The sequence below is a fragment of the Taudactylus pleione genome, unplaced genomic scaffold (genome assembly GCF_031769625.1).
Source record: "Taudactylus pleione unplaced genomic scaffold, aTauple2 ptg000155l, whole genome shotgun sequence".
NCBI lineage: Eukaryota > Metazoa > Chordata > Amphibia > Anura > Myobatrachidae > Taudactylus > Taudactylus pleione.
Window position 1 is genome coordinate 3369897 of NW_028284557.1, and position 27879 is coordinate 3397775.

At 45.7% G+C, this 27879-nt stretch overlaps 1 protein-coding gene across 2 annotated transcripts; it reads left to right on the plus strand.

Annotated features, from left to right (window-relative positions):
* The first annotated feature begins 133 nt into the window (after window positions 1-133).
* CISD3 (CDGSH iron sulfur domain 3) lies at window positions 134-27654 on the plus strand. 2 transcript variants are annotated; one of them, XM_088474706.1, is made up of 3 exons: window positions 134-252; window positions 11499-11612; window positions 27104-27653. In XM_088474706.1, the coding sequence occupies exons 1-3, from the start codon at window positions 208-210 to the stop codon at window positions 27281-27283; spliced, it is 339 nt and encodes a 112-aa protein (XP_088330832.1). In that variant the 5' UTR covers window positions 134-207; the 3' UTR covers window positions 27284-27653. The 2 variants fall into 2 exon arrangements, with proteins under 2 accessions (XP_088330832.1, XP_088330833.1); XM_088474707.1 differs by lacking the exon at window positions 134-252 and adding an exon at window positions 274-359 and having other exon boundaries at window positions 27104-27654.
* The last annotated feature ends 225 nt before the right edge of the window (window positions 27655-27879 follow it).

Consider the following 27879-nt stretch of genomic DNA (forward strand, 5'->3'; position numbering starts at 1 on the left):
CGGTGGCTCTGCCATATATAGTAACGTGGGGTCACTTACTAATACTATATATACAGTATATCATGTCCATAATAACAATGACTGGCGCTCGCTAAATGATGTAGGCTACTTATAGATTATTACCTTGAAATCACAAAGCGGAACATAGCAGTCGGGAAAGTGTTTCCGGGGGACTTATACACATCGGCGACACAACCACAGCACAACATGCTGTCTGTGCAGAGAGTGCGAGTCCTAGTGTCAGTGTCCCGGGTAAGTGAGTATATAGTGCGCCCGGCTCAGCCCTTCCCGCACTTCTCTCCCTACACACACACTGCAGGAAGGAAGAAACTTGAATGCAGCTTATTCTGCATATAAAGGTGTGACATGCTGCTGGAGAGCCTTAGGCATGACAATATACAGTCACATTTGAATTAATTTTTCTATGTTGCCTGCTATCCTATCACCAATGGCTACGTAACAGTTTTGCGACTCTTAAGGGATTGTACTGGCAATGAAAGTCAGCCACATCTCTGCTATTCATAAGAAGAAAAGATATGTTAGTAAAAATCAGTCCCCTTTGCACTGTTATAATAATACAGAAATAAGTGCACCTGCTTTTTATAATAAATAAGAATCCTTTTGTAGTAGGTGGAATCTCGAAAACTTTCAAAGTGAGAAGGCGCGAGTATTCAGCATGTGTCTAGCACCGCATCAGACATTTTACATTTGTCAGCAAATCTTTGTAGGCTCTTGGGTGTCTGGTGCATAAAGCAACATTATTTCTGCCTGGGTCCGGATAAAAGGTCGAAAGTCAATAGGTTAACAAGTACAGAAGGTCAACACAAAAGAACAACATGGGTTTAGGTTGACATGGGAATGGTCGACATGTTTTGATTTTTATTTTAGGGGTAGGCATTACCAGATGGTTTAGGTTAGGCACTTACCCAGATGGCAGTGGGTACTAATTACCCGGGCCCCGGCTTCCTGGAGGGCCCCCCCCTCCCTCTTTCATTACAGCAGCCCAGAACACGCTGCTGTGTGCGGGGCTGCACTGAAAGACTGCCCGCGGATGCTAAGTAGCAGCTGCAGCAGCCTCCTATGCCTGTGGGGGGAGCGATCACCCTGATCGTGCCCCCCACTGGCTAGGCTCAGGGGGCTCACAGCACCGCCATCCCCAGCGCTGCTGCAAAATATTATTTTTCTACTGCAGGGTCCATAGGGCTCCACAGGAGACCTTGGGGTATAGGTTGATGACGCAGTCGTCGGGCACCTCAATAGTTAAAGCTGTTCTCCCAGGATGCACCGGGCCCCTCTCCTATACCCCGCCCCCAGGCCAAGGCAACTCAGTTTCATAGGTGTCCGGCCGGAGTCGGTTCACTTCAAGAGTGGCTGCGCAAGCAGCCCCAGAAATGGTTCCTGCTGAGTGATCAACATGGTCAGTCCGGAGGACGCCCACGTTGCCACTCCGACACCCCGCCAACGCCGAGACGCTGGCACTGCGCTAGGGATCGCGGCGGGAGTCTAGGGGTTTTGGCTAGCAAAAACCCCTAGGCGCCCAGGACTGTGGCCGGATGTCACGAGGGACATGGCAGGTAAGCAGCGGGCGGGCGCCCGCTGATGGCACAGTTCAGATTTTTAACTTCCCGGGGCTGAGGGCTCCCTGGGAAGAGGTGGCAAGTGATACCAGGCACTGCGCCTGCGTCCCACTAGACCACCAGGGTTATGGGGCTATAGCGCTAGGTACGCGCCGGCATCCCAGGGGTTAATTGCACGCCAGGGGAGCTGGCCGGCTCCCCTGGCGTGCCTTTCCACTGCGGTCTGGCGGTTGTCAGCGCTCTTCCCACAGGCCCTCCTTCTCTGAGTCCTCCGGCAGCCATCTTGTTGTGCAGTAACGCTGGTCTCACCGAGTGTTGCGGTGCCTGAGCCCCCCTACATACCTCTCCTCCAAGCAGGTCGGTGTATGTAGCACTGTTCCTACTAGACTGTAGGTCTAGCAGTTGATTACGGTGCAATATAGTGCAGATTTTATTCGTGCATTGTATGTGTCCGATGCTAGCGCTGTCTGACTGTATTTCTTTCCTCTGTCAGCCATTTTACTATCCCTGTACTTTCTGTTCTCACTAGCCCTTGCAGTGACCGATGCTGTCAGGGTGTTAGTTTACTTCACAGTTCAGTTTGTTGATCTGCTGAGTGTGACACATACATTCATCATGTCTGGAAGTGACTCTGGACAGGCTGATATTCCCCTCACGCAGTCCTGTACTAAATGTTTTGCAGGTCTACGGGAAGGGGAGATTATTGTGGGAGGATTGTGTACCCTGTGTGCCAGGAATGCAGGTTTACCTGCTGGGCTCAGCTCTTCTCAAAAGCCGTCCAGGGCTATGCCATCTTTACAGGGGACCCCCCGACTGCTGGTTGTGCCTCAAAATATGCCTTTACAATCTACACCTTACCAGGTGTCACCTGAACCTGTTTGGGTTAATACACTCTCCACCACGGTGCAAAACCTGACAGAGATTTTACAGGGTGACTATCTCCTGCATTCAGCTAGGAAAGAGGTGCTGTCTTCTCAGTCCACGTAGTATCAGGATGATGTGTCCACTGATGATGGGGAAATTCGGGACTTATCTGAGTCAGAGCTCCCTCAAAAAGAGGCAGAGCCTAAGTCCAAAATTTACGTGCACGGCCTCATTCGTGCGGTCCGTGTGGCTATGGATATTGGGGATGAGGATACCCCGTCTGCCAAATCCAAACATGCCTTCTTTATGGAAGTTAAAAGTTCAGCAACAGCTTTTCCTCTGTCTGATCAGCTGGTTGAACACTTGGAAGAGGCCTGGAAAACACCAGGCAGGAGATTTCAACCGCAGAAACGGTTGGAGGCCGCTTATCTGTTTGAGGAAAAGTATTTCTCTAAATGGGAAACTCCTCCTCAGGTCGATTCTCATATTACTCACTTCGTCAAAAGTGCGACCCTTCCTATGCCGTCCATGTCATCATTAAAGGATGTTACGGACAGAAAAGTGAAGGTGTGTCTAAAGTCCATTTATTCCCTCTCTGGGGGGGGGGTCACTAGGCCAGCTATGGCTATCTGCTGGGTGACCAGGGCCATGGAACGTTGGGCAATTGCTTTGGAAGCGTCCTTGCCCTTGGAAGCTACCAGTGAACAGCTTGAACTGGTGGGTTACCTCAGAGACTTGGCTACAATTGTTAATGAGGCTGCTTTGGATGTTAGTCTTTTAACATCTTGCATTTCGGCGGCTGCGATGTCAGCCAGGTGCTCTCTTTGGTTGCGATCTAGAAGAGCAGATGCAGAGTCCAAGAAAGGGTTAGAGAGTTTACCTTTGAATGGCCAGGTCTTGTTTGGTCCGGATTTGGACAAAATTGTAGACACTTTGGCGGCTTCCAAGTCTGCTTGTTTGCCCTCGGCCCCGGTGCCGTCGGGATCTGGAACTTCGTCCTTTCGGACCTTCCGTTCTCAGGGTAAGTCCAAGGTCCAGTCCTTTTCCAGACCTTCCGAAACTAAGAAGGTCACAAAGCCCAAGAAACAGGCTTGGCGTACCAGACATCCAGCTACCAAGCCCGACGCTAAACCTTCAGCCTAAAGGAGTGGGCCTCTCCTTGGGGGACCCCAAGGTGGGAGGCCGACTTCTTCAGTTCGCCCAGTGCTGGTGTCGCACCATCACAGACACTTGGGTAAGGGAAGTGGTCTCTCACGGATACACCCTCCTTCCACAGCAGACCTCCTCATCAATTCTTCCCTACGGGATTTCAGATGGATCAGGACAAGGCATTGGAACTTCCGAAAGTTATACGTTCTAATATCCTGGCGGGAGTTATAGTTCCGGTACCTTTCCAACCTCTTTCTGGTTCCGAAACCAAATGGTTCATACAGGCCTATCCTAGACCTCAAGTCCCTGAATAAGTTTCTCCATGTGCCTCGGTTCAAGATGGAAACCCTGCGGTCTATTATACTGGCTATGGAACCTGGGGATTTTATGGTGCCTCCCTGCATGTTCCGATAGCTTCGGCTCATCAGAGGTACCTCAGGTTCTCAGTATTACAACAACACTTCCAGTTTCAGGCCCTACCATTTGTGCTGTCCACGGCACCCAGGGTGTTCACCAAACTTATGGCAGTTATGGCGGCCCAGCTGAGGCTGCAAGGGGTCCGTCTGTTGCCTTACCTGGACGACCTGCTGTTGCTAGCCAGGTCTCCAGACTTACTTCTTCAGCATCTACAGCTGGCAATCACAGTGCTACAAAGTCACAGGTGGTTGATCAACTGGAAGAAGTCCTCTGCGACGCCCTCACAGCAGATGTTTCATCTCGGAGCATTGTTGGATTCTCAACAACAGAGGATCTTCTTGACCAAGGACAAGATATCTACCTTGCAGCAGCGGGTTCGCAGCTGCCTGCACCGTCGCCGGGTGTCGATTCTCTTGGCAATGCAGTTACTGGGCTCCATGGTGTCGACATTCGACATGGTGGAGTATGACCAGTTTCATTCCCGGCCTCTACAGTCTCTGATCCTCTGCAGGTGGGACGGATCTCCACGTCGGATACGAACCCAGACATTGGTGCTTTCTCAAGATGTGCATCCAGTGTTCCAACTTCTAGTGGACAGGTGGGGGTATCCCCAAATAGACCTCATGGCATCCTGACACAACCACAAGTTGCTAGTGTACGAGTCAAGAACAAGAGATGTGGAGGCTCTTCTGGTAGATGGTCTGTTGGTCAGTTGGACCCACCAGTTTGTGAACCCTTCTTGAGTGATTCGAAAGTTCAAGCAAGAAGAAGGCACGCTGTTGCTGGTGGCTCCAGCATGGCCCCGACGTCACTGGTACTCAGATCTTCGGAGTCTCTCCATAGACACTCCGATGCTGTTGCCTCAATTTCTGGACCTGTTATCTCAAGGTCCTTGCCATTACCCGGACCTGAGTCATCTGTCTTTGACGGCGTGGCTGCTGAGACAGCCCTCTTAAGGTCCAGGGGTTTTTCCAGCTCTGTGGTTAACACCATACTCAGAGCTCGGAAGCCTGCTTCTGCGAGAATTTATCACAGAGTGTGGCACACCTTCTTTGAATGGTGTCGCCCTAGAGGTTATGATCCTCAGGTATTTGAGATATCCAGGATTTTGTCTTACCTACAAGCGGGCTTTGATCGCGGTCTTCGCCTTGCTTCTCCTGAAGGTGCAGGTTTCTGCCCTGTCGTGTGATTTCAGAGTAGGATTGCTACTATTCCTGATGTAGGATTGCTACTATTCCCTTTATTCAAGATGTGCTTCGTATTCAGCTTTCCTTTGTCCCACCTGTGGCTCCTTGGGATTTGGCTGTGGCTCTGAGGGCTCCCCAAGGACCGCCTTTTGAACCGCTGGGCTCATTGGATTTAAAATGGCTTACAGCTAAGACTGTGTTCCTTCTGGCCATTGCTTCGGCCAGAAGGGTGTCAGATTTGGGGGCTCTCTCATGTCGTCCTCCCTTTATGATTTTTCATAGGGACAGGGCAGTGCTTCGGACTCGTCCTGGTTTTCTACCTAAGGTGGTATGATGGAAATGATAGTGCTGGCCTTTAATTCCCCATACCTCTCAACTGGTGAAGCCTCCTTGGATGTGGTACGTGCTCTAAAGATTTATGTGGATCGTACCAATTAATTTTGGAAGTCGGACTCTTTGTTTGTCCTCTATGGTTTCCGTAAGAAGGGATGGCCTGCCACTAAGCAAACTTTGGCAGGATGGATTCGCATGGTGATTTCTGAGGCTTACATTAATGAGGGCCTTCCTGTTCCGGCCTCTGTTAGGGCTCATTCTACTCGATCTGTGGGTCCTTCGTGGGCAGTTCGCCGTGGCGCCTCGGCTGTTCAGCTTTCCTGTGGAGCCCTATGGTCCCTGCAGTAGAAAATAAGAGATATGGCAAGAACTTACCTTTGTTATCTATAAGTCCATAGGGTCCACAGGACTCCCACCCTGTCGCACCTGTGCTGCAGATATGCTGTGTTCTTGTCAATGGTTTTTCCTACGCCTTCTGTGTGAGAGTGTGATGCTTGTGTGTTCCAGAATTTCTTTCTTCTCTCTTCTCCTCCGGCCATTGGCTTGTTACGTAACTGAGGTGCCTTGGCCTGGCGGTGGGGTATAGGAGAGGGGCCCGGTGCATCCTGGGAGGACAGCATTAACTATTGAGGTGCCCGACGACTGTGTCATCAACCTATACCCCAAAGTCTCCTGTGGACCCTATGGACTTCGTAGAAATAGAGATAACAAAGGTAACTTCTTACCATATCTCTTATTTTATTATTTTCTTCCCTAAGGGGGCGTGGCAACACCTCCCGCAATTAGGTCACGCCCCCTTCAACCGGGCCCGGCGTTGCTCTTGGCGCGCCTTCCCGACGGTTATGGTTAGGCACCAAGGGGAAGGTTAATGTTAGAGTGAAGATTAGGGTTAGAAAACAAAAGTGAATGACCATACCCATGTCTACCTTTTGTGTGACGCCATTTTGTTTGTGTCTACCTATTGACTGTTGACCATTTGGTGTCGACATATACACTGTCTACCGTTTTTATTATCGATGTAATGAACCCAAAGTCGTGTCCTATGGTTAGCATTCAGTAATGTGCAAAACATGAAAATGGCAAAGTGGACCTTAGTTTACAGTTACAATACATTTGAACATGATCAATGTGTGTACCCTTTGGAATTTTTTGATCATTTTAGTCTCTGGTTTACCCCACATAAGGTCCAATGGCATTAGCGTATGCTGAATTACAGGTTTGGGTGGAGGATATTATAACACTGACATGCAGCATTGCAAAATCATCGGTTGTTTGAATTATTTATTTTTAAGCCTAGAATGTTTCATTTGTAAAAAAACAGGAGCATAACATTATTACATTGCTGAAATGACTGTGTTGTCATGCCTGATATATCTGTTTTAATTAGAATTTAATTTGTTTTTCTTGTTTTTCATCTTGAGTACGGAGTGTACCATTATCCACAGTCTGTACTTTCATTTTTTTCTGACTATTCATTAATCTTCTCAAAAACCAGTGCTTATTGTGTTAATATTATTCAGATCATGTCTACCTATAACAGATACTTAACTGTGTCTTCTGCATTATGCAATATCTGCACTCTTGTGGTGGGTCCAAGGCTGTATTCCGAGGTTGACAATATGTTGCCCCCTGAGCAGATTATTATTTTTTTTTTATTTGAGTATTTTTTTATTAATTTTGTGCGGTAGACTAGGAAAAGAAGTGCGGTATTGACAGTGTCATATGGCATAACAGTATGGTTGAAGGACATAAATGAGCAGTCAGGATACACACAAAATCCCCAACAAACAATAGGATATAACAAGTACCCAAAGGCGCCATTCGGATACCCGTAGCCTGAACCTTAAAAGGGGACAAAGAAAATAACAAGCACAACAAAAGAAATATCAGAAATAAAAATAACAAAATAAAACTATACACCCAAAACAAACCACCCCACAACCCTTGCTTCTCCCCCAATCTATTCTAACTACCTAAAGACACCTCCCCCCTCCAAATAAAGGATAATAAACTATATGAATAACTAGGCCAACTAACAAAATTACTTTAAGCTAGGCTAAACTCCTGCCATAGAAGAAAATACTTGGCATAACACATTCAAATATGTAACAGACAGAATTATATAATCTATATAACATTAGTCTGGTCAGGCCTCAACCTCTTGCGGAAATAAAAACAAAGGAACAGTCCCGTCCAGAGCCTACCCAAAAACAAACAGAAAAACAAGAAAAATAGTTGAGTGAGAATTGAAATCTTGGAGCCTCAGCATCATTCCCTTTAGGAATAAAGAACTGATCTCTGACAAAGCACAGTAAACGCAACACTCCTAGACATAAAGTAGTTGACACACTCAGGCAAGTCTGCAGCCATAGGGAAGCATAAGTCCAAAACATAATCTTTTATAGAAGGTCCAAGGTTAGCAGGAGCAGAAGATATAGGCAAATTCGCCCTATTCAATTCCAAAAGACGCGGAAACGGCGACACGCAAAGTCAGAACAGGCGGAAAGTGGTGTCAGAATCTGGAAAATTAGCCTGTACCCCCCAAAAAGATGCAGAAACATTGGGGATCAATGTAGTAGTGCCCGATTAGCCCTAATAAATCTTTTTGGGGTACTTAAGTTGGTACAATTGCCACTAATTAGCGCCTTTGCACAAGTGGTGAAGAATGGCATAAAGCAGTATTTTTTGGAGAAAATAAGAAATCCTGGCAAATTTGGGTTACCTGAAAATGGGTGCTAGCATATTTAAATGTCTCTAAAGTGAAGTTTTAATGAAGGTGAAATTCCTCCCTCATATAAGCACCTGCAATCCAAAAGACACTTGACCCCTTCTTAGAGCACTCCCAGAACCTTATTTCGCTAGTTTGCGAAGTAGTCCCCCCACTTTGTCCTTTTCCATCCCAAATTCAAAGTACTTTTTTGGGGTGTCCATTGTGGGGCTGTCCCAAGGGTTCTAAGTGGTTTCCCCACCTTTACACCCCAAAACTAAAATGTTGCACTCCTTTTCTCCTGCTATTCAGAGGCGAATCTTTGTCTCCTATTACATTGCATTGACTTTCCATGTACGCGAAAAGCGGATAGAATTGAATACAGAGATAAGTTTCCGACAGGTGAAAAGTCGCAATCGGCGATACTTTTTAGTGGATCTTGGCTTTTCGCTTCTAATTGAATACGGCCCTTACTGACAGTCTTCTGGGGTAGATACTGTAATTGCATGAAGGATCTGATACAAAGAACTATCCATCTTTGAGGTACAGAATTGTCCACATAATCTTACTCCCTAGCATGTTGAACAGACCATCTAGACTCTGTAGCGTAGAGCGTCTTTTCGTGCGACTTTATACATTCAATGTACATTCACTCCGGAGAGGAAACAGACAAACACAGGATATTTATCAGGATTTCAGAGCAGAGCCGAGAAAGTGCTGCCTTCTCCAAGCTACTAGAAGACAGGTGCGCTGACAGATCAGAAGATACCCCCATGAAAAAACAAAGCAGCTCACACAAACAGGTTCTGCACCTGTTAAAAATCAGAACAACAAGAGAAAAATAGTGGTGACCACACTAATTAATAATATGTAATCTGTTGCAGAAAAGTAAAAAACAATAAAATATACAAATCACACATCTATGCATGAACACGGATAATTCCACATATCGGAGCAGATAGAGGTTATATAGGGATGAATTGCGGGACCACTGAATCGGTAATTTCCACAAATAACCTCTGCATGGAATCCAATTGGCACTCAGATATTCCTCTGTCGATATAATAGCCGTTGGAGCAGAAGTTATAGCATGCAATGAAAGTCCACATACATCGGAGTATAGTGTCACCTGTATTATAGTTGCCAGTTGTTGCGCTGTGAGTCATACAGTCAGGTCCATAAATATTGGGACATTGACAGAATTTTCATATTTTGTCCTCTATTCACCACCACAATGGCTTTCAAATGAAACAAACAAGATGTGATTTAACTGAAGACTTTCAGATTTAATTTGAGGGTAATTACATCCAAATCAGGTGAACGGTGTAGGAATTACAACGGTTTCTATATGTGCCTCCCACTTTTTAAGGGGCCAAAAGTAATGGGACAAATTAAACAATCCTAAATCTAACTTTCACTTTTTAATACTTTGTTGCAAATCCTTTGCAGGAAATTACAGCCTGAGGTCTGGAACGCATAGACATCACCAGACGCTGGGTTTCATCCCTGGTGATGCTCTGACAGGCCTCTACTGCAAATATCTTCAGTTCCTGCTTGTTCTTGGGGCATTTTCCCTTCAGTTTTGTCTTCATCAAGTGAAATGCATGCTCAATCGGATTCAGGACAGGGGATTGACTTGGCCATTGCATAACATTCCACTTTTTAGCCTTAAAAAACTCTTTGGTTGCTTTTGCAGTATGCTTCGGGTCATTGTCCATCTGCACTGTGAAGCGCCATCCAATGAGTTCTGAAGCATTTGACTGAATATGAGCATATAATATTGCCCGAAACACTTCAGAATTCATTATGCTGCTTTTGTCAGCAGTCACATCATCAATAAATACAAGGGAACCAGTTCCATTGGCAGCCATACATGCCCACGCCACGACACTACCACCACCATGCTTCACTGATGAGGTGGTATGTTTTGGATCATGAGCAGTTCCTTTCCTTCTCTTCCCATCACTCAGGTACAAGTTGATCTTTGTCTCATCTGTCCATAGGATGTTGTTCCAGAACTGTAATGGCTTTTTTAGATGTTGTTTGGCAAACTCTAAGCTAGTATTCCTGTTTTTGTGGCTCAACAATGGTTTACATCTTGTGATGAACCCTCTATAGTCACTCTTGTGAAGTCTTCTCTTCATTGTTGACTTTGACACATATACATCTACCTCCTGGAGAGTGTTCTTGATTTGGCCAACTGTTGTGAAGGGGTTTTTCTTCACCAGGGATATAATTCTTCTGTCATCCACCACAGTTATTTTCCGTGGTCTGCCGGGTCTTTTGGTGTTGCTGAGCTATCCAGTGCATTCTTTCTTTTTAAGAATGTTCCAAACAGTTGATTTGGCCACACCTAATGTTTTTGCTATCTCTCTGATGGGTTTGTTTTGATTTTTCAGCCTAATGATGACTTGCTTCACTGATAGTGACAGCTCTTTGGATCTCATATTGAGAGTTGACAGCAACTGATTCCAAATGCAAATGTCACACCTAGAATCAACTCCAGACCTTTTACCTGCTTAATGGATAATGAAATAACGAGGGAATAGCCCACACCTGTCCATGAAATAGCTTTTGAGTTGATAGTCCCATTACTTTTGGCCCCTTAAAAAGTGGGAGGCACATATTGAAACTGTTGTAATTCCTACACCGTTCACCCGAATTTGGATGTAATTACCCTCAAATTAAATCTGAAAGTCTGCAGTTAAAGCACATGTTGTTTGTTTCATTTCAAAACCATTGTGGTAGTGAATAGAGGCCAAAATATGAAAATTCTGTAAATGTCCTAATATTTATGGACCTGACTGTAGGTCAGACTAGTACCTGGTTGTTCACCGGGATCTGCTCCAGCCCACGCCCTTTTCTCTTTACACCTCTTTCTGGTTAATCTGATGCCGTAAACACAGGTAATGTCCTTCTCAGCAGCCATAGGTTAACCTTGAGTGTGTACTGTATAAGTGTCTCACACTATTGCTCAGACCTTATGTGATCAGATGCAACCCCACAAAAGTAATATGTCCACCTTGCATGAACAAGGGCCACTTGTGAAACACCTGAGCAATATTCTGTTTCCAACCACTGTGTGTAATAATAAAGCTGTGCTTCTTTCACTTGCCGTACTACCATATTCTGCATTGCTGTTCCATACATATAGCTTTATGATAACTGTAGAAAAGTGCCATATAAAACCCAAAGCATTGCATCCTAGTCTCAGGTTAACAGAGAGTGCATGTAATTTGACACATCTCTCTCATATCACAACAGGCATGCAGCACAGTACAGCCGGCTCCAGTGATCGCAGCCAAACATCCATTCAAAGTGGAGTTAAAGGCAGGGAAAGTGTATCCATGGTGTAGCTGTGGACACAGTAAGAAACAGGTAAGTGTACAACATCTGTACAGTGCATCCGCCATGATAAATCCCATGTCTGTCAGTAGCAGGAATTTTCTTTTCTTCAGAGAGACCAACCAGGAAACCTTTTTAACAATATTAGATCAAAAGAAATAATATTTGTGTTTTAGTGACAAGACGGGACAATGCTCTGTGGAATGCACACTTGCTGGTCATGTGCAGGTAGGATGGTGTCTTACAGGACTAAACTTATAAATCTAAAACAAAAAAAACCCATAGAGAATATATTATATAATAGCTGAAGGGATTTGCCTGAAGTAAATATATTACTAAATGGAACCGCATAGAATCTCTTAACACCTGAATAGCTGAGAATAATAACTTTACTACATTACTGTTTGTTTGTCTAAGTAATTTTCCTTAATGCTGTCACCCTAACGTGGTGCCTTCCATTGGCATCCTCCAACTCCTCCTCTGTCACTGTGATGTCATAGTTTAGTGCAAGGTTCACTGTTTGCAAGATGGAAGGAACTCATTCACCATTTGCACCACTACACCTAAACTTAGATTTCACTTGAAGCACCAGTCAAGTAACATTATAGGTAGGATCCTAGCATTGGAATCCGATAACAAAAACATTTAGGGCCGCATTCAATTAGCGGCAATAATATCGTCCGATTTTGCAGACTTTTGCGCGATGATCTCGCCGATTCTGGCATGCGTGCTCCTGTTTTTTGCCCAAAAAACAAGCGAAAACAGGTAGGTGCGATAATTTATCCTCCGAAAACAAGCTAAACTGTCAGGACATTCTGGAAAATTAATCTGTAACCCAAAAAAATGCTAGCGTCCGTAGGAAATCAATTTAGAAGTGTATTATTGACCATAATAAAAGTATTTAGGTTACTTAAATTGCGTTGGTTGGCTGTAATTTGCATATATGAAAAATAATAGAAAGCAATTTTTTCCCCAGGACATTTCTGCTGCACGTAAATTGGGGGTACGTTAAAATGGGTGCAAGTATATTTTGATGTTATAAAAGCACACTTTTAAAAAAATAATTAAAACACCTGTCGCATCCATACATCCCCCCGAAACACCATACCCATTTTCAACGATTTTTATTTATTTTTTTCACCCAAAACTTGACAGGTCATTTTGGGCCAAATTACGCAAATTACAAACAACTTTTGGGATAATTTATCATTCGGGTGGTGTCCAAAGGGTTCTGAAAGAAATCCCAACATTTCTATCCAAAAATAGGGATTTTGCTTTTTTTTTTCACCTATTCTTAAGTTCTTATATGGTGAAATCTTATTGCCTGTTTCAGTCTCTCCGATTATCGCGGGTGTGATAATACCATGCGATAATCGGCCGATATTATCGTCGCTAATTGAATACGGCTCTTATTCTGTTCACTTATTAGGAATGGTTAGCTTTCTAGAAAAAATGCCTTTGCTCTTTCTTTTCATATACTCCTGGACGTACTGTTCCATTAAATGAACACTTCCAAATCTTGCTCCTGAGATTTTCCAATACTAGTTTTAAATAGTTTCTTCTTGCTCTTTACTTAAAATAATTTTGGGGGTTTTAGTGCAACTTCCTGTTTTAAAATGCATATCTTTAGGTGCAAATACAGTGCAACTACGTACTGATGAATTGGACAATGCTATGTACAAAACCTTGGTGCCTGACTGTCTATAATGCAAGTACTTCATCCATCTTGATGAGTCTGCTTTTGGCAGTTCAGATATTCTCATGGCAGTGTTAATGTACTGTATCTTATCAAAGACAAATGTACAATGTATATGAATAAAGACAATATAGAGGCAACTGATGGTGCACCAGCAATGGTTGGTCAATACAATGGATTTGCCACTTTTCTGAAGGAAAAGGTTCCGGCTGTACGTACTATTCACTGGGCATTACACAGATACACCTTGTAGCCAAGATACTCTGCAATGAATTGCATCATACCTTTATAAGTGCGAATCAGATTAATTAATAAGTAAAGCACATCCCCATCATTTGCTACTCTTTGCAATGTTTTTTGTGAAAAATACAAATTATGAAATGTTTAACCAATTACTTTTACACAGTGAGGTATGAGGCACAGTGTCAAGAGGTAATAACTTGTCTCACTCAATGGTGTAGTTTCTTACGGAGGTGACTAGTTGATAAAGTATAAGAAGCATCTGTTCAATTTGGCAGACTTGTATTTAAAATTTAATGAAGTACAGAACCTTCTGCAAGGTAAAGATGTCACAATGATTCAAGCCCAGACAAACTATTAGACTGCCAAATAAAGATAGGGCTGTTTAGATCTTCACTGGCATGTAGAGGTATTCAGTATTTAATTTTTTTTTTTAAACTTAAAGCAACTGAGCAAAACGTTTCAGATGGCCACCTGGAGATGTGCATAAATTACCTGGAAAAATTAAGGGAAGACTTTCCAGTATGTTTTGAGGACCTGGATAAAATGCATGCACCTGACTGGGTTGTTACTGTTTGATGTGTAAATAGAAAATGCAGCAGATGTAACCGGGCGCGGGATTCTGAAACTGCAGAGATTTTGTCAAGTTTGTCAAATGTAAAGCAGCAACTCACCAGACTAATGGTGCATACACACGTAGCGATCAGCCAGCGATACAATATCGCTGGCTGATCGTTATGCACCCTCCCTGGTGTGCTGGATGATTGATATCGATCATCCAGCACACCACCTATTACCGATGACTATATAGTGACCCGCCATCAACAATCGTGGGTCCCTATAGTAACTTGCTCGATATCCAGCGAGTTGACCGGCATGCACGGCCGATGGACGATATCGCTATCGTCCATATGTGGCCGCGCAATGCTGGTCGATGGTAAGTTGGTAAGGTCATTTGAAATGTGCGATTTGAACGGTAACTATATCGATATCGTTGAAATTGCTTTTTTAAATCGCTACTTGTGTACGCACCATAAAACTCACCAGTCTCTAACCAAATATTAGCACCTTTCTTAATGCCCCTTCTTATTAAGGTTGACAACCAGTTTGATAAGAAAAAAAAGGCAATCTTAACCCATATTTATTCTGTTTTCTGCCTGGACTCGATGAAGGATCAAACAATCCATGGAGAGGTTAGGACTGAAACTAAATACTTGAGTAAATAAGAAAAGTTTAAATCTATCACTTCTACTAGTTATAGTAATCTGACATCCCATAATGCTTTAGGTCATGTATAAAAATGCTTGGAAGGCATAATTGCCCAATGTGTCTACTATGGCTGCGAGATGGACCTCAGTGACTTTAAGGGAGGCTTGAATATAGGAGCAAGTTTGGAAGGAGCTATAAATCTTAATTTGCTAATGAAACATTTCCCGAGAAACATCAGTTAAAATCATATTAGGATGAAAGTATGGTGAAAGGACATCAACTTGCAGCTACTATGGATGCAAGGGCCTACCTCGCAACTGACACCCATGACAAACCACCTGCAGCTAACATTTCTTAGTAGGACATAAATTGGGGTCTATATACCAATCTATCTTCCCCTGTCACTTTTCAAACACAGCCTGTAAAGTGACAGGTGGGGGGGCGACAGGGGTGGTCGTCCCGGGGGCCCCCACATGCAGAGGAGCCCCCACCTCTAGTGCACCTGCCGAAGTGGGGTGGAGCCAATACGGCAAGCCTTAATTATGTGAGGTGCCCGCTTTCATTAGCAACCAGCAGCTCCGGCATGTAAGTGTGTATGTGTACTGTTTTTATGTGTATGTATGTGTTAGTGTGTATATGTGTATGTATGTTTTTCTGTGTGTGTGTGTGTTATTGTATATGCAGTGTTAGTGTGTGTGTATACTGTGTATGTACAAGTGTTAGTGTGTTTGTATGAGTTCATGTGTGTGCATACTGTATATGTGTGCTAGTGTGTATTTTATATATAAAATATAGGTTTGCTGCGCATATATATATGTGTGTGTGTATATATATATATATATTAGTGTGTGTGTGTTTAACAGAAGACAAGTAATCGGGGGAGGGGGGTGGGTAGGGGTAGGCTCCGTGTGGCTTGGTGGCGGCCCCCACAAGCCTTAATCCGGCCCTGGACAGGTGCTGATTGGTCAGTACTTTAGCTCCATCCACTTTATCTCTCTCCAAGGCTTAGTACATAGGGCCTGATTCAGACCCGCTCGTGAGCACATAGCGCTCGGAAGTGGGTCGATGTTGGGGTACTGCGCACGTGCAAGTCCCGGAGCGAGAGAGAAATTCTCTTGCTCCGGGACTCACTACAAAAGGGACGGCTGTCGATGTTGATCGACAGCTTGCCCCGTTTTGTAGGCAGGGCGGGGGGGTGGCTACACAAACAGAGGCGTTCCCGAAGGAACGCCTGCCATTTGTGGGAGGCACCACGGACATCACCAGTGATGTCAGTGGAGAGCTTCCTGCTCTGTTAGAGCAGGAAGCTCTCTGGGGCTTGCGACGGACGAGACCCTACCACAAGGGTCTCGTCGCAAGCCCCGATGGTCGCGACCATCACCTGGCCTCCCGCAAAAGCTGTGGGTGGCCACCCACAGCTTAGCGAGCGGCTAGGAGGCCGCAACAAAACAAAAAAAAACGCCCTGATTCAGAGCGAGCGCTCTTGAAGAGCGTCCAGCTCTGAATCAGGCCCGTAGACCCCACAATTTTGAAACAGCACTTTTGTGGACAAAAAAAAGTGATCTATAGTACAGGTTACAGCAGTGCCAGCCCTTAGTTGTGACTCTACTCCATTCACTAATGATCTCCTATATGTCACCAGTGTGGTAGATAGCAAATAAGGAGATTTATGTGCTTACCTGGTAAATCCTTCTCTTCGATTCCATAGGGGACATAGGCTTTACGCTGGGGTATAGGTTGGTGGAAAGTAGTCAGGCACATACTAGGCTCCCTCCTCCCCCTATATCCCTCCCCCAGCCACAGGCCAGCTTAGTTAAATTAACAAGCCTCAGAGAAGACCAGGATGCACTCAGGTCCAAGCTCACAAGAAATGTGATCAGAAGAACCAAAAAATAGAGCAAGCTCCACAAGCCAGGTGCGTCAGAGTGGGAGCCCTGTATCCCCTATGGAATCAAAGAAAAGGATTTAACAGATAAGCACATAAATCTCCTTTTCTTCTTCCTCCATAAAGGACACAGGCTTTACGCTGGGACGTCCCAAAGCTAATCCCCTAAGGGAAGGGACGCTCCTGGGCTGCGCTGAGAACCCTTCGCCCAATAGCCATATCAGGTGTGGCAAAGGAATTAAAGTTTCAGGAACGTATTGGCAGAAGACCACATGGTCCCCTACACAGCTGCAGAAGCCCCACGTCGTACTTTCCACCGACCGTGGAGAATGAGCTCTCACCACGGTCGGTGCAGGAAGATGTGCCACAGTAACTGTCCTCGTGAAAGATAAGAAACGGAGAGCGACAGGATAAATCACTTAAGCAGAAGCTATTGCCAGAAGGAAGACAGTCTTCCAGGTAAGCCAAGAAATGTCCACAGTATCCAAGGACTCAAAGGTGAAGCCTGCAGAGCCCTAAGAACCAGAGACAAATTCCAAGGAGCCACCAGAGGTACAAACGGAGATTGTACATGGAGAACCCCTTGAAGAAAAGTCCAAACATCAGGCAACAGCGCAGTCTGTTTCTGAAAAGAGACCAAGAGAGCTGAAACCTGCACTTTCAGTGAAGCAAGACATAGGCCCAAATCCAGCCCTGCCTGCAAAAAAGAGTGAATTCGAAATGACCTGGGGTTAAGACTTCTAGTTGAACACCAGTCAAAGGAAGTCCTGCAAACACGATGGTAAACTACTAGAAGAGGGCTTGCGGGCATTAAGCATGACCTTTTAGAATCCTTTAGCTCTTAAAACAGATGTCTTAAGAGCCACCCTGTCAAAGCTAGACGGGCAAGATCCGGATGAAAACAAGGGCCTTGGGACAGAAGATCTGACCGCAGTGGAAGTCGCAGAGGGGCATCGACCGAGAGGCCCTGAAGGTCTGCATACCATGCCCTTTGCGGCCAATTGGGAACCACTAGGATCACCATGTCCCCCTCCAACTTCAACTTGCGGAGGACCCGAGAAATCAGAGAGATTAGAGGGAAGATGTACAGCAGCGGAAATGTCCACTGGACTACCAACGCGTCCACCAGAAAGGCCTCCGGATCTCTGGTGCGAGAGCAGTATCTCGGCACGTGGTAATTGTTCCGGGGCGCCATCATATGATGTCTGGCAACCCCCATCGAAGAACCAGGATTTGAAAAACATCCGGATGTAGGGCCCATTCGCCTGAGTGAACGTCCTGACTGCTTAGGAAGTCATCTTCCCAGTTTTGTACCTCTGAAATGTACACTGCCGACAGGACGAAGATGTCTCTCTGCCCACTGGAGAATACGAGTTACTTCCCACATGGCAGCACGGCTGCGAGTGCCTACCTGATGATTTATGTATGCGACAGACGTCGCGTTGTCGGACTGTACCTACACAGGTTGACTCTGAAGGAGAGGCAAGATCTGACAAAGAGCTCTGTAAACTGCTCTGAGTTCCAGACTGTTGATTGGTAACAGACTCTCCCAGTCCAACCACAGCCCCTGAAAGGTCTGCTGACAGGAAACTGCGTTGGTGGTGAGGAGGACCCAGCCAAAATGGGCGTCCCTTGACTAGGTGGGACTCATGGAGCCACCACAACAGAGAATAATGAACTTCCTGAGAAAGAATAATCATCTGGCACTTGAGCTGAAGATGGAACTTGTTCCACTGAGCTAGAATTTTCAACTGTAGAGGCCAGGAATGGAACTAGGCATACTCCACCATGTCGAAGGTGGATACTAGAGAGCCCATCAGCTGTATGCAAGAATGAATTGACACCCGACGGTGCTGTAAAAACAAAACGAATCCTGGATTGCAGGATTCCAGTACCTTGTTTGCTGGGAGGGACACCCGTTGAACCTTGGAGTTCAGCAAGGCCCCCAAGTGCACCATCTCTTGAGAGGGAGTCAGAGAAGATTTCTTCCAATTGATGACCCAACCATGAACCTGGAGAAGATCCACTGTGACCCGGACGTGCTCTCTGAGAATCTCCGGGGGCTGGGCCAGGATAAGCAGGTTGTCCAGATATGGAAAAATTCGGATTCCTCTGCTCCGAAGATGAGCTGCCATGACAGCCATGACCTTCATTAACACACGAGGAGCCAAGGAAAGTCCAAATGGCAAAGCTCCAAACTGGAAATGATCCTCCAGAATTGCAAACCTGAGGAATTACTGATGACTGGGATGGATGGGAACATGTATATAGGCATCCTGGTTGTCCAGGGAAACCATGAAGTCCCCGGGCTCCATGGCTAGATTGGATTGGAGCGATTCCATTCGGAACTTTGGAATCCTTAAGTACCTGTCGAGAGATTTCAGGTTCATTAATTGGTCGGAATGATCCGTTCGGCTTCTGAACCAAAAACAGATTGGCATAGAAGCCCAAGCCCGCGAGAACTGGAACAATGACTCTGGAGGCCAGGAGAGAGTGAATAGACTCCCTCAAAGCTTCTGCTTTCTCCCGATCCCCAGGAAGATCTGTGGCAAAATATGGTGCTAGAGGATTCTCCCAAAAGGTCAGGGCGTGCCCATGGGAGACTACCTCTCTTACACAGGCATCTGCAGTGGTCGCCCTCCAAGCTTCGTAAAAAAGAATCCCACCTCCCATCCTGGAGTCTCCCAGGTGGAGGCCCGCCCCGTCATGAAGAAGGCTTGTCGGCTGGCTTAGCAGCAGGCCGTCTGGAGGCCCATGGCTGCTTACCTGCAGGTTTAGAACCTTTGGCAGAGGAACCCTGGGACCTAGAGACCGACCACCCCTTAGCCTTACCCTGCGACTAAAGGACCGAAAATTTGAAGATCGCGACCTAGGAGACACTATTTTGTCAAACTCTGGACTGAATAGAACATCCCCAGAAAAGGGGAGAGCCTTAAGGGCTTTCTTGGACTCTGAATCTGCCCGCCAGGAACGTAGCCAGAGAGCTCTCCTGACTGACACTGAAGAGGCCGACACCTTGGATGTTAATATCCCCATGTCTATGGCAGCCTCACCAATATAAGAAGCCGCCTCTTTGACATGCTCCACTAGAGACAAAAGATCATTTCTACGGACACCGGACATAAGGCCAACCTCCAGGGCTTCAACCCATCTACCCATAGCCTTAGCAACCCAAGCAGAAGCAAAGATTGGGCGAGCTAAGGAGCCTGCATTGGAGTAGATAGACTTGAGATAATTCTCTAACTTCCTATCTGTCGGATCCTTAAGAGATGCCGAGTTCAGAAGAGGAAGAGTAGTATTCTTAACCAAGCGAGTAACATGCGCATCAACCGGTGGAGGAGATTCCCATCTAGTCCGATCTGCAGTCGGCAGAGGATAAAAAGTAGTAATATGCTTGGAAACTGGGAAACGCTTATTAGGGTGAGACCCACCCCGCTGCCTGCAGCCCTGGTGATCTAGGGAGGATGCGGAGATTTCCTAGGTTCCCGGTGTTTCCCACATGCGGGTGATAAGCAGTGATCCCGCGGCTGCCTGTAAACAGGAAGCCGTACTTATGCCGGCTACGGCTTGGAGCTCCCCCGGAACTGGAGCTTCCGGCTGAACACCCTGGCGGTGGGGTGATGGAGCAGCAGCATGGGCGTCCTACAGGACGCCTAGCGCTGCTTACTCAAACAAAATAATAAAAAGCTATAAAGCTGTTAACACAGCTTCTACAGTGGTGTGCCTTGTCCAGGCACCATACAAAAAACTGAGTTGGCCTGTGGGCTGGGGGTGGGATATAGGGGGAGGAGGGAGCCTGGGCTGTGCCTGACCAGATTAACTGTGTGGTGCCCAGTCTATGGGCTGTGAAAATAGTAGGTAAACACTGTTTCACATATTGCAAAAAAAAGTTTAAAAAGGAGAGTTATGGTAAAACTTACCTTGGTTAACTCTTTCTTCGAAGTCCATAGGGTCCACAGGGAGACATTGGGTTGTAGGTGGGACCTGGACAACCGGACACCAACAGCAAAGCTTTTCAATCCCAGGATGCTCTGGTCCTTCCCTCTATACCCCACCCACAGCCTGAGGGCACTTCAGTTTTGTTAACAAGGCAGGAGCAGGATAGGAGAGAAGGAAGACTGGTACACTGATGAATCACACTCTCAAACAGAGAACGAAACAAGTGACCAGGAGAAGAAAACCCATAGAAGCATCAGGGTGGGTGCCCTGTGGACCCTATAGACTTCGAAGAAAGAGAGTTAACCAAGGTAAGTTTTACCATAACTCTCCTTTTCTACTTCAGGGTCCATAGGGCTCCACAGGGAGACATTGGGGATGTCCCAAAGCAGATGTTCAAGGGCGGGAATGCTCCTGAGCTGATAGGATGCTTCCTTCGGGTGTACGGTTCTCCTGAGAGGCAAATGTATCAAATGCATAAAGAAGGGTGAGGACAGAAGACCAGGTGGACGCCTTGCATAACTGTTCAGCTGAGGCACCACGCCGGGCTGCCCACGAGGGACCCACAGAGCGAGTAGAATGAGCAGAGACTGTATTCTGCGCAGGAAGGCCCGTCTGCGTGTAAGCCTGTGAGCTAGTCATGCAAATCCATCTGGCTAGAGTCTGTTTTTATTAGCTGGCCATCAGTTCTTGTGAAATCCATATAGGACAAAGAGGGAGTCCGATTTCCGGATGGAGGTAGTACTGTCCACATAGATCTTTAGAGCACGGACCACATCCAAAGAGGCCTCATCTGCCGAGAGGTCTGGTGAATAAAAGGCGGAACCACAATATCCTCATTCAGGTGGAAGCGAGAAACCACCTTGGGAAGGAAACCTGAGCATGTTCGAAGAACAGCCCTGTCCTGATGAAATATCAAAGGGGGAGCAACATGAAAGCGCCCCTAAGTCTGATACCCTACAGGCAGATGCTATAGCCAGAAGAAACCGAGTTTTCGCAGTGAGCCATTTGACAGCCACTGCTTCCAGGGGTTCGACTGGAGGTTTCTGAAGTGCTTGGAGCACCACTGACAAATCCCATGGAGTCACAGGAGGGACAGAGGGAGGTTGTATTCGTATAACACCCTGCATGCAGGTATGAACATCTGGTATAGGAGCAATTCTGCGCTGAAACCAGCTAGACCAAGCAGAGAACTGCACTCTCAGAGATGCTAGGTGGAGGCGTAGATCCAATCCAGCTTGAGGAAAGGCAAGAATTCTAGAAACCTTAAAAACCTGAGGGTCATAGTTTCTTGGAGCACACCATTGGAAATATGTATGCCATATTCTGTGGTAAATCCTGGCTGAGGCTGGTTTACGTGCTGGACCACAGAGCTGGAAAAACCCTTTGCCGTTAGGAGGGATGTCTCAAGAGCCAAGCCGTTAAAGACAGACTGGCAAGGTCCAGATGTAGACATGGACCCTGAGACAACAGGTCTATTCGTAGAGGAAGCTGAAGAGGAACACGTCTATGAGAGAGTCTTTGAAGATCGGAGTACCAGTGACGTCTGGGCCAAGCCGGAAATATTAACATGACTGTGCCTCCCTCCTGTCTGAACTTTCAAAGCGCTCGAGGAAGCAGGGAAATTGGAGGGAAGAGAGATGCTAAATGGAAGTTCCATTTCACCGACAATACGTCTTGGAAAGCCGCATCGGGGTCCTTTTTGTTCTGGCTCCATAAATTGGAAGTTTGATGTTTGTGGAGGCTATGAGATCCACCTCCGGAAGACTCCATTTGTCCACTAGAAGCTGAAAGACTTCTGGATGTAGAGACCATTCTCCTGCATGAACTTCGTGATGGCTGAGGAAATTCGCCTCCCAATTGAGAATCCCCGGGATGAACACTGCGGAGATGGCTGGGAAATTGCGTTCGGCCCAGGTGAGAATGCGGGACACTTCTGTCATAGCTGACTGACTTCGAGTGGCCCCTTGGTGATTGAGGTAGGCCACAGCCGTGGCATTGTCGGACTGTACTTGTACTGGCCTGTTTTTCAGAATATTCTGAGCCAGAGTGAGAGCTCTGTAGATGGCTCGAAGTTCCTGAAATCTTGTCTGCCATTAGGAAGATTCTCTGAACTCGAGAGTCCAGGAGGGCTCCCAAATTTACCATCCTTTGAGAGGGTGTCAGGGAAGACTTTTTCCAGTTGATCAGGAAAAAACGTGCATTTGTAGAAAGGCAATGGTTACCTGCAGATAGCTGTGAAGAGTCTCTGGGAAGTTTGCCAACAGCAAGAGATCGTCTAAGTACGGGAGCAGTCTGATCCCTTGACCACGAAGAGAGGCGGCCATAACTGCCATGATCTTGGTAAAGACCCAAATCTCCAGGCTCCATAACTAGGATAATAGAACGGAGGGTTTCCATACGAAACCTGGGCACCCTGATAAACTTGTTCAGAGATTTGAGGTTGAGGATAGGCCGATGAGACCCATATGGCTTCTGAACTAAGAAAAGTGTTAGAATAATAGCCCTTGCCCCTTTGTGAGGAGGGGACCCAAATTATTACTCCTGAATTCAGTAAGGACTGAATGGCTTTTTGGAGCAGCATGGCCATGGTTGAGTCCGATGGAGGACCTGTGAAAAAGAACTGTTGGGTCGCCTCAAGAAGGAGAGGCCATATCCGTTGGAGACCACTTCTCTTATACAGGCATCTGATGTGGTTTGATGCCAAACTTGGGCGAATTGAAGAAGTCGGCCTCCCACCTTGGGTTCCCAGGGAGAGACCCGTTCCGTCAGGCTGCAGGCTTGTCCTCAGGCTTCGCAAGTGGACGGCTAGCAGCCCAGGCTTGTTTGTCCTAGGCTTGTAGGCATTGGCTGATGTCTGTTGCCATGGAAAGGACTTACACTTGGCTTTGCCTTGAAGGCGAAAGGATGACGTCTGCGGCTTTGTATTATATGCAGAGTGCAGGAACGCTGTCTTGTTAGTCGCCAAAGTAGTCACAATTTTATCCAATTCTGGACCAAATAGGATGTCTCCTGCATAAGGCAGAGACTCTAGAGCCCGTTTTTATTTCTTAATCTGCTTTCCAGGAACGTAGCCAAAGAATACGGCGGGCCAATACCGAAGTGGGAGATATCATGGAGGCCAGGAGAGACGTATCCATAGCTGCTTCACCTAAGTAGGAGGCTGCATCTCTAATATGAGATACAGTATGTAGGACAGCTGTTCCCTCGAAGCATCAGGGGGAAAAGTCTCTTCTAGGGCCTCTGCCCAACTCTCAATGGCTTTTGTCACCCAGGCCGTAGCCCTGGCAAGATGAGTAATAGCTTTTGTAAGAGAGTATATAGATTTATGACATGCTTCTATACGTCTATCTGTGGTCTCCTTCAAGGAGGTTGCAGTATGAATGGGCAAGGTGGCATTTTTAACCAGATGTGTTACTTGAGAATCCACCGTTGGGGGAACTTGCAATATAGTACAATCAGTAGCTGGAAGCAGGTAAAAGGAACTGAACCATTTTGGAATTTGAAACATTTTACCGGGCATATTCCAAGCTTCATTCATGTGATCAGATAGCTGGCCAGAGTGAGGAAACTCGGGTAAAGCAACCTTTTGTCGCTTAAAAAGTGCATGTTTTTTCTTAGGATGTGTTCATCCTCTTCGTAGAATAGTTTTTAATCAGCTCTCTCAAGAGCAGGAATATTTATTTTAGAGGGTGGCTCCTATTCTGTTGATACAACAAAAGAAAGTACCCCAAGCACTAATAATATGTATAAAAAAAGAATCAATAAATATACACATATATGAATGAATTTAAATTGAAGCAGCAGAAAAGCAAAGTGTGCTCGTGATGGCACACCAAACAAAGCACCTGTATAACAGGTGCAAAACAGAAATCTAATTTAATTCTCTGCGCGAGTGAAGAAAATATGGCTAAAGATAAATTATAATTATACAATTCTTTGAAAAAGCCCCCAAATAGTGGGCCGAAATGCTTCAGAGCTGGGACACTGGACCCGAGTTGTTACCTTCAGATACCCGCTTTTACTTCAGGAGACTCACACCACACAGCTGAATTGGGCGCTCTTACAACACTGAGGTTGAGGCAGGGATGCAGACGCGATCTACAGGACTCTTTATAATTACAAGGTAGTCGTGGCCCGTTACTCCTTTTGGAGAATTTACCTCCCTCTACTGCATTCACGTCCAGCTTGAGCGGTTACCACTAGCAACACAAAGTACCGTTGCCTGATATCTCCCACCGGAGAAGTGATTACTGCATTACATCTCTCCTTTGTCTCTCCCTGTATGACTAAATGTGATTCCGTTTGGAGACTTTTCCATTTTACAAATATATATGGTATACAGAGATACAATATTGAGCAACGTTGAATCTGAATGAGACTATTGTCATACTGCAAGTGTGGACTACATATATTGAGTATCTTTTAGTACTGGTATTTACCGGACAATTTAGGATCCACCTCCTATAGAAAGATAATTCTGTGAGTTCTTACACTTTTTATACTTTATATGATAACTTTGATGTTCTTTATTTTATTATTTTATTGTCTCTGTATTTTTCTTTTCTATTTATTATTTTTTTGACCGGTCATTTTGATATATTATGTCATTGTCCGTTTATTATAAAATTATTTTTTATAATTATTATTTATCTTTAGCCATATTTTCTTCACTCATTTTATTTAGCGCAGAGAATTAAATTAGATTCCTATTCTCTTGAGTCAGAGTGAGAGAAATCTGCATCTTCTGCCTCCCTGAATGATATCTCAGAATCCGATAACTGTGTGGATTGGGAAGATATCATAGTACGTTTAGTAGGTAAAGGTTTATCTTTTTTCAGCATTTGCTGAAAAACCATAGAGGTATTAGCCAAACTCTGTACTTAGGTAGACAGTAGTACGTCTATCCATGGGGGAGGCAAAGGATTTGCAGAGGGTACCTGCTGTGGCCATCCCATAGGGGGAGCTACCCCGGGGACTGCTACTTGGTCCACAAGTTTTGCCAGCATTTGTGAAAAGGCAGCCCAGGGTGAGTCCTGAGGGAGAGACACCAGGGCTGATGGACCTGGGGCTGTATAACAATTAATACAGAGACCTTCCTGAATGAGGCAAAGCCCGCAGAGCAGGACTTACAAGATATCAGAGTAGGAGGAGCAGCAACAGGCCGCTTGTTACCTCTGCCAGACATAGTCACAAGAATAATAGAATACACCGTATGATGCAGTGCAATTATGTGTAATATGGCACAATATAATGTGCAACCGCGCTATATATGGCACAGTGTAGTGTGCAACCGCGCTATATAGTATCTGATAGTCCTCACACTTATGAGGTACAATGAACCCCAAATACCTTAGTATGTCAGGGTATAGTAGAAAAGGGGGATAGGTATAAACTGACAGTGTAGAAAATAGATTAGCGCTAGCACAAGTCACATACAAAGGCAGAAAAAAACATTACATGTCTGCAAAGGGCACTAAAATCAACTACACAGACCACAGTGGCTGGTAAAATATAGCACTGTATAACCTGGCCTGTGGGAGAGGTATATGAGGAGACTGGACCCAGCGTTTCCCAGAGACCTGCTTGCCTAAAATGGCTGCCGCGCGTCTCTGAGGGGGCGGAGGTTGAGGGAGGAGGAGCTCAGATAACACCAAGACCGCAGTGGAAAGGTGCCCTGAGCTGGGTTAGGGGCTGCAGTGAGAGCGCCTTACCCCTGGCCTTTATAATATGCCTCTGTGACAGTATCGTTATGTCCTGGTGGTCTATTGGAGTTGTGGGCGAGCCAGTGTCCACATCAGCACCTCCCGTCTGTCTCCTGAGACCGAAGGCAAGACTACACTAAGATGCGGGTCCCCGCGAACGGGGTTCGGCCTTACCTGTCTCCTGGATTCCGGGCTGCAGTCTGGGGTCCGGGGAGCCTGCTAGCTAGTCCCCCTCAGAGCCCCGCTGGGAGTACCTAGCACAGGCTTGGTGTCACGCCGTTGTGGAGGGGTGATGGGGCGGCAGCACAGATGTCGGGAGGACAGTCTGGTGCTGCTCGCCCGTTTGGTAAAAAGTAAATAAAATCATAAAATTAAAGCTTGGGCTGCTTAATGCAGCCCTCTGTTATAATGGTGGTCCAGCTCCTTCCGGACACCAACAAAACTGAAGTGCCCTCAGGCTGTGGGTGGGGTATAGGGGGAAGGACCGGAGCATTCTGGGATTGAAAAGCTTTGCTGTTGGTGTCCGGTCCTCCAGGTTCCACCTAAACCCCAATGTCTCCCTGTGGAGCCCTACGGATCCTGAAGAAGAAATATATCTGTGAACTAATAACAATATGAAATATTTAATATATGAAGTATATTTCACGTATCATAATGCACATGTAGAGAAGTGATCAAATAGGGATGGATGCGCTGATTAAGCCCCACTTCAAAAGAGTGGGATTATTGCAAGCTGATGATCAGTTTCTCTTTTTCTTTAGTCACAATGTGGCATTTGCAACCTGGAACAATGTTAGTTTGTGTAGCCTCTTTAGGACTTCTTCATAACTTTTTCTCTCTATCTAACCTCCAGCCTTTCTGTGACGGGTCCCATCGCAAGGCAGCCCCTGGCCGCTCACCATTGCGGTTTACTCCAACAGAGGATAAGGAAATGTGGCTCTGTGGCTGCAAACTAACCAAAACCCCACCATACTGTGATGGCACACACAAGGAGAAATATGTGCAAAACGCTACTGTGGAAGCTCACCAATGAGCAAGAAGGGCTGCTATCTGGATGTATTCATGTAGTGCCAATCTAATGCAGCAGCCATGGATTTAGCCAGTTTAACTTCCTTAATTATTCAGGATGAGATACAGGTAATTACACTTTGATTTGAAGAAGCATTTCAGACAGCCTCTAGTATTTGCTCCTGGGAGGGCCTACTTGTTTGTTAATGTGTATGTATAAGTATTTATCTATGTATAAATTCTGAAAAATAATAAGCAGAGAAAATGCCACTTCTTGCTGACATTTTCCATCTATCATACTACTGTGTGGTTAAATTAGCACATAATAAGTGTTCAACTGTAATGTTTTTGTGAAGATGCTATGAAAAATAAATCGGTTATAAAATCACGTGCAGAAAACTTTCATGCGTTTATGCATTCCATAAGGCCTCTATGGGGGCGAATAATTTCAGCGTGAATTGAATAGCGCCAGGAGGAAGCTCTCCAAGCTATTCAATTCAGTGCACTGTTTAGTCCGACTAATGATTTCTTCTCGCACCCTCCTGAGGGTGCGAGAAGGCTGTTTTCCAGCCTAGCGCCCGGCACTTTAGTCAGAGAAAGCTAGTTCTCACAACTAAACAC

What these genes read in the sequence shown, in the direction of transcription:
- CISD3 (XM_088474706.1), top strand. Translation starts at nt 208, where the DNA reads ATGCTGTCTGTGCAGAGAGTGCGAGTCCTAGTGTCAGTGTCCCGG. An exon ending in TCCTAGTGTCAGTGTCCCGG is followed by an intron (nt 253 to 11,498) that starts GTAAGTGAGTAT and finishes ATATCACAACAG; the next exon opens with GCATGCAGCACAGTACAGCC. An exon ending in GTGGACACAGTAAGAAACAG is followed by an intron (nt 11,613 to 27,103) that starts GTAAGTGTACAA and finishes TCTAACCTCCAG; the next exon opens with CCTTTCTGTGACGGGTCCCA.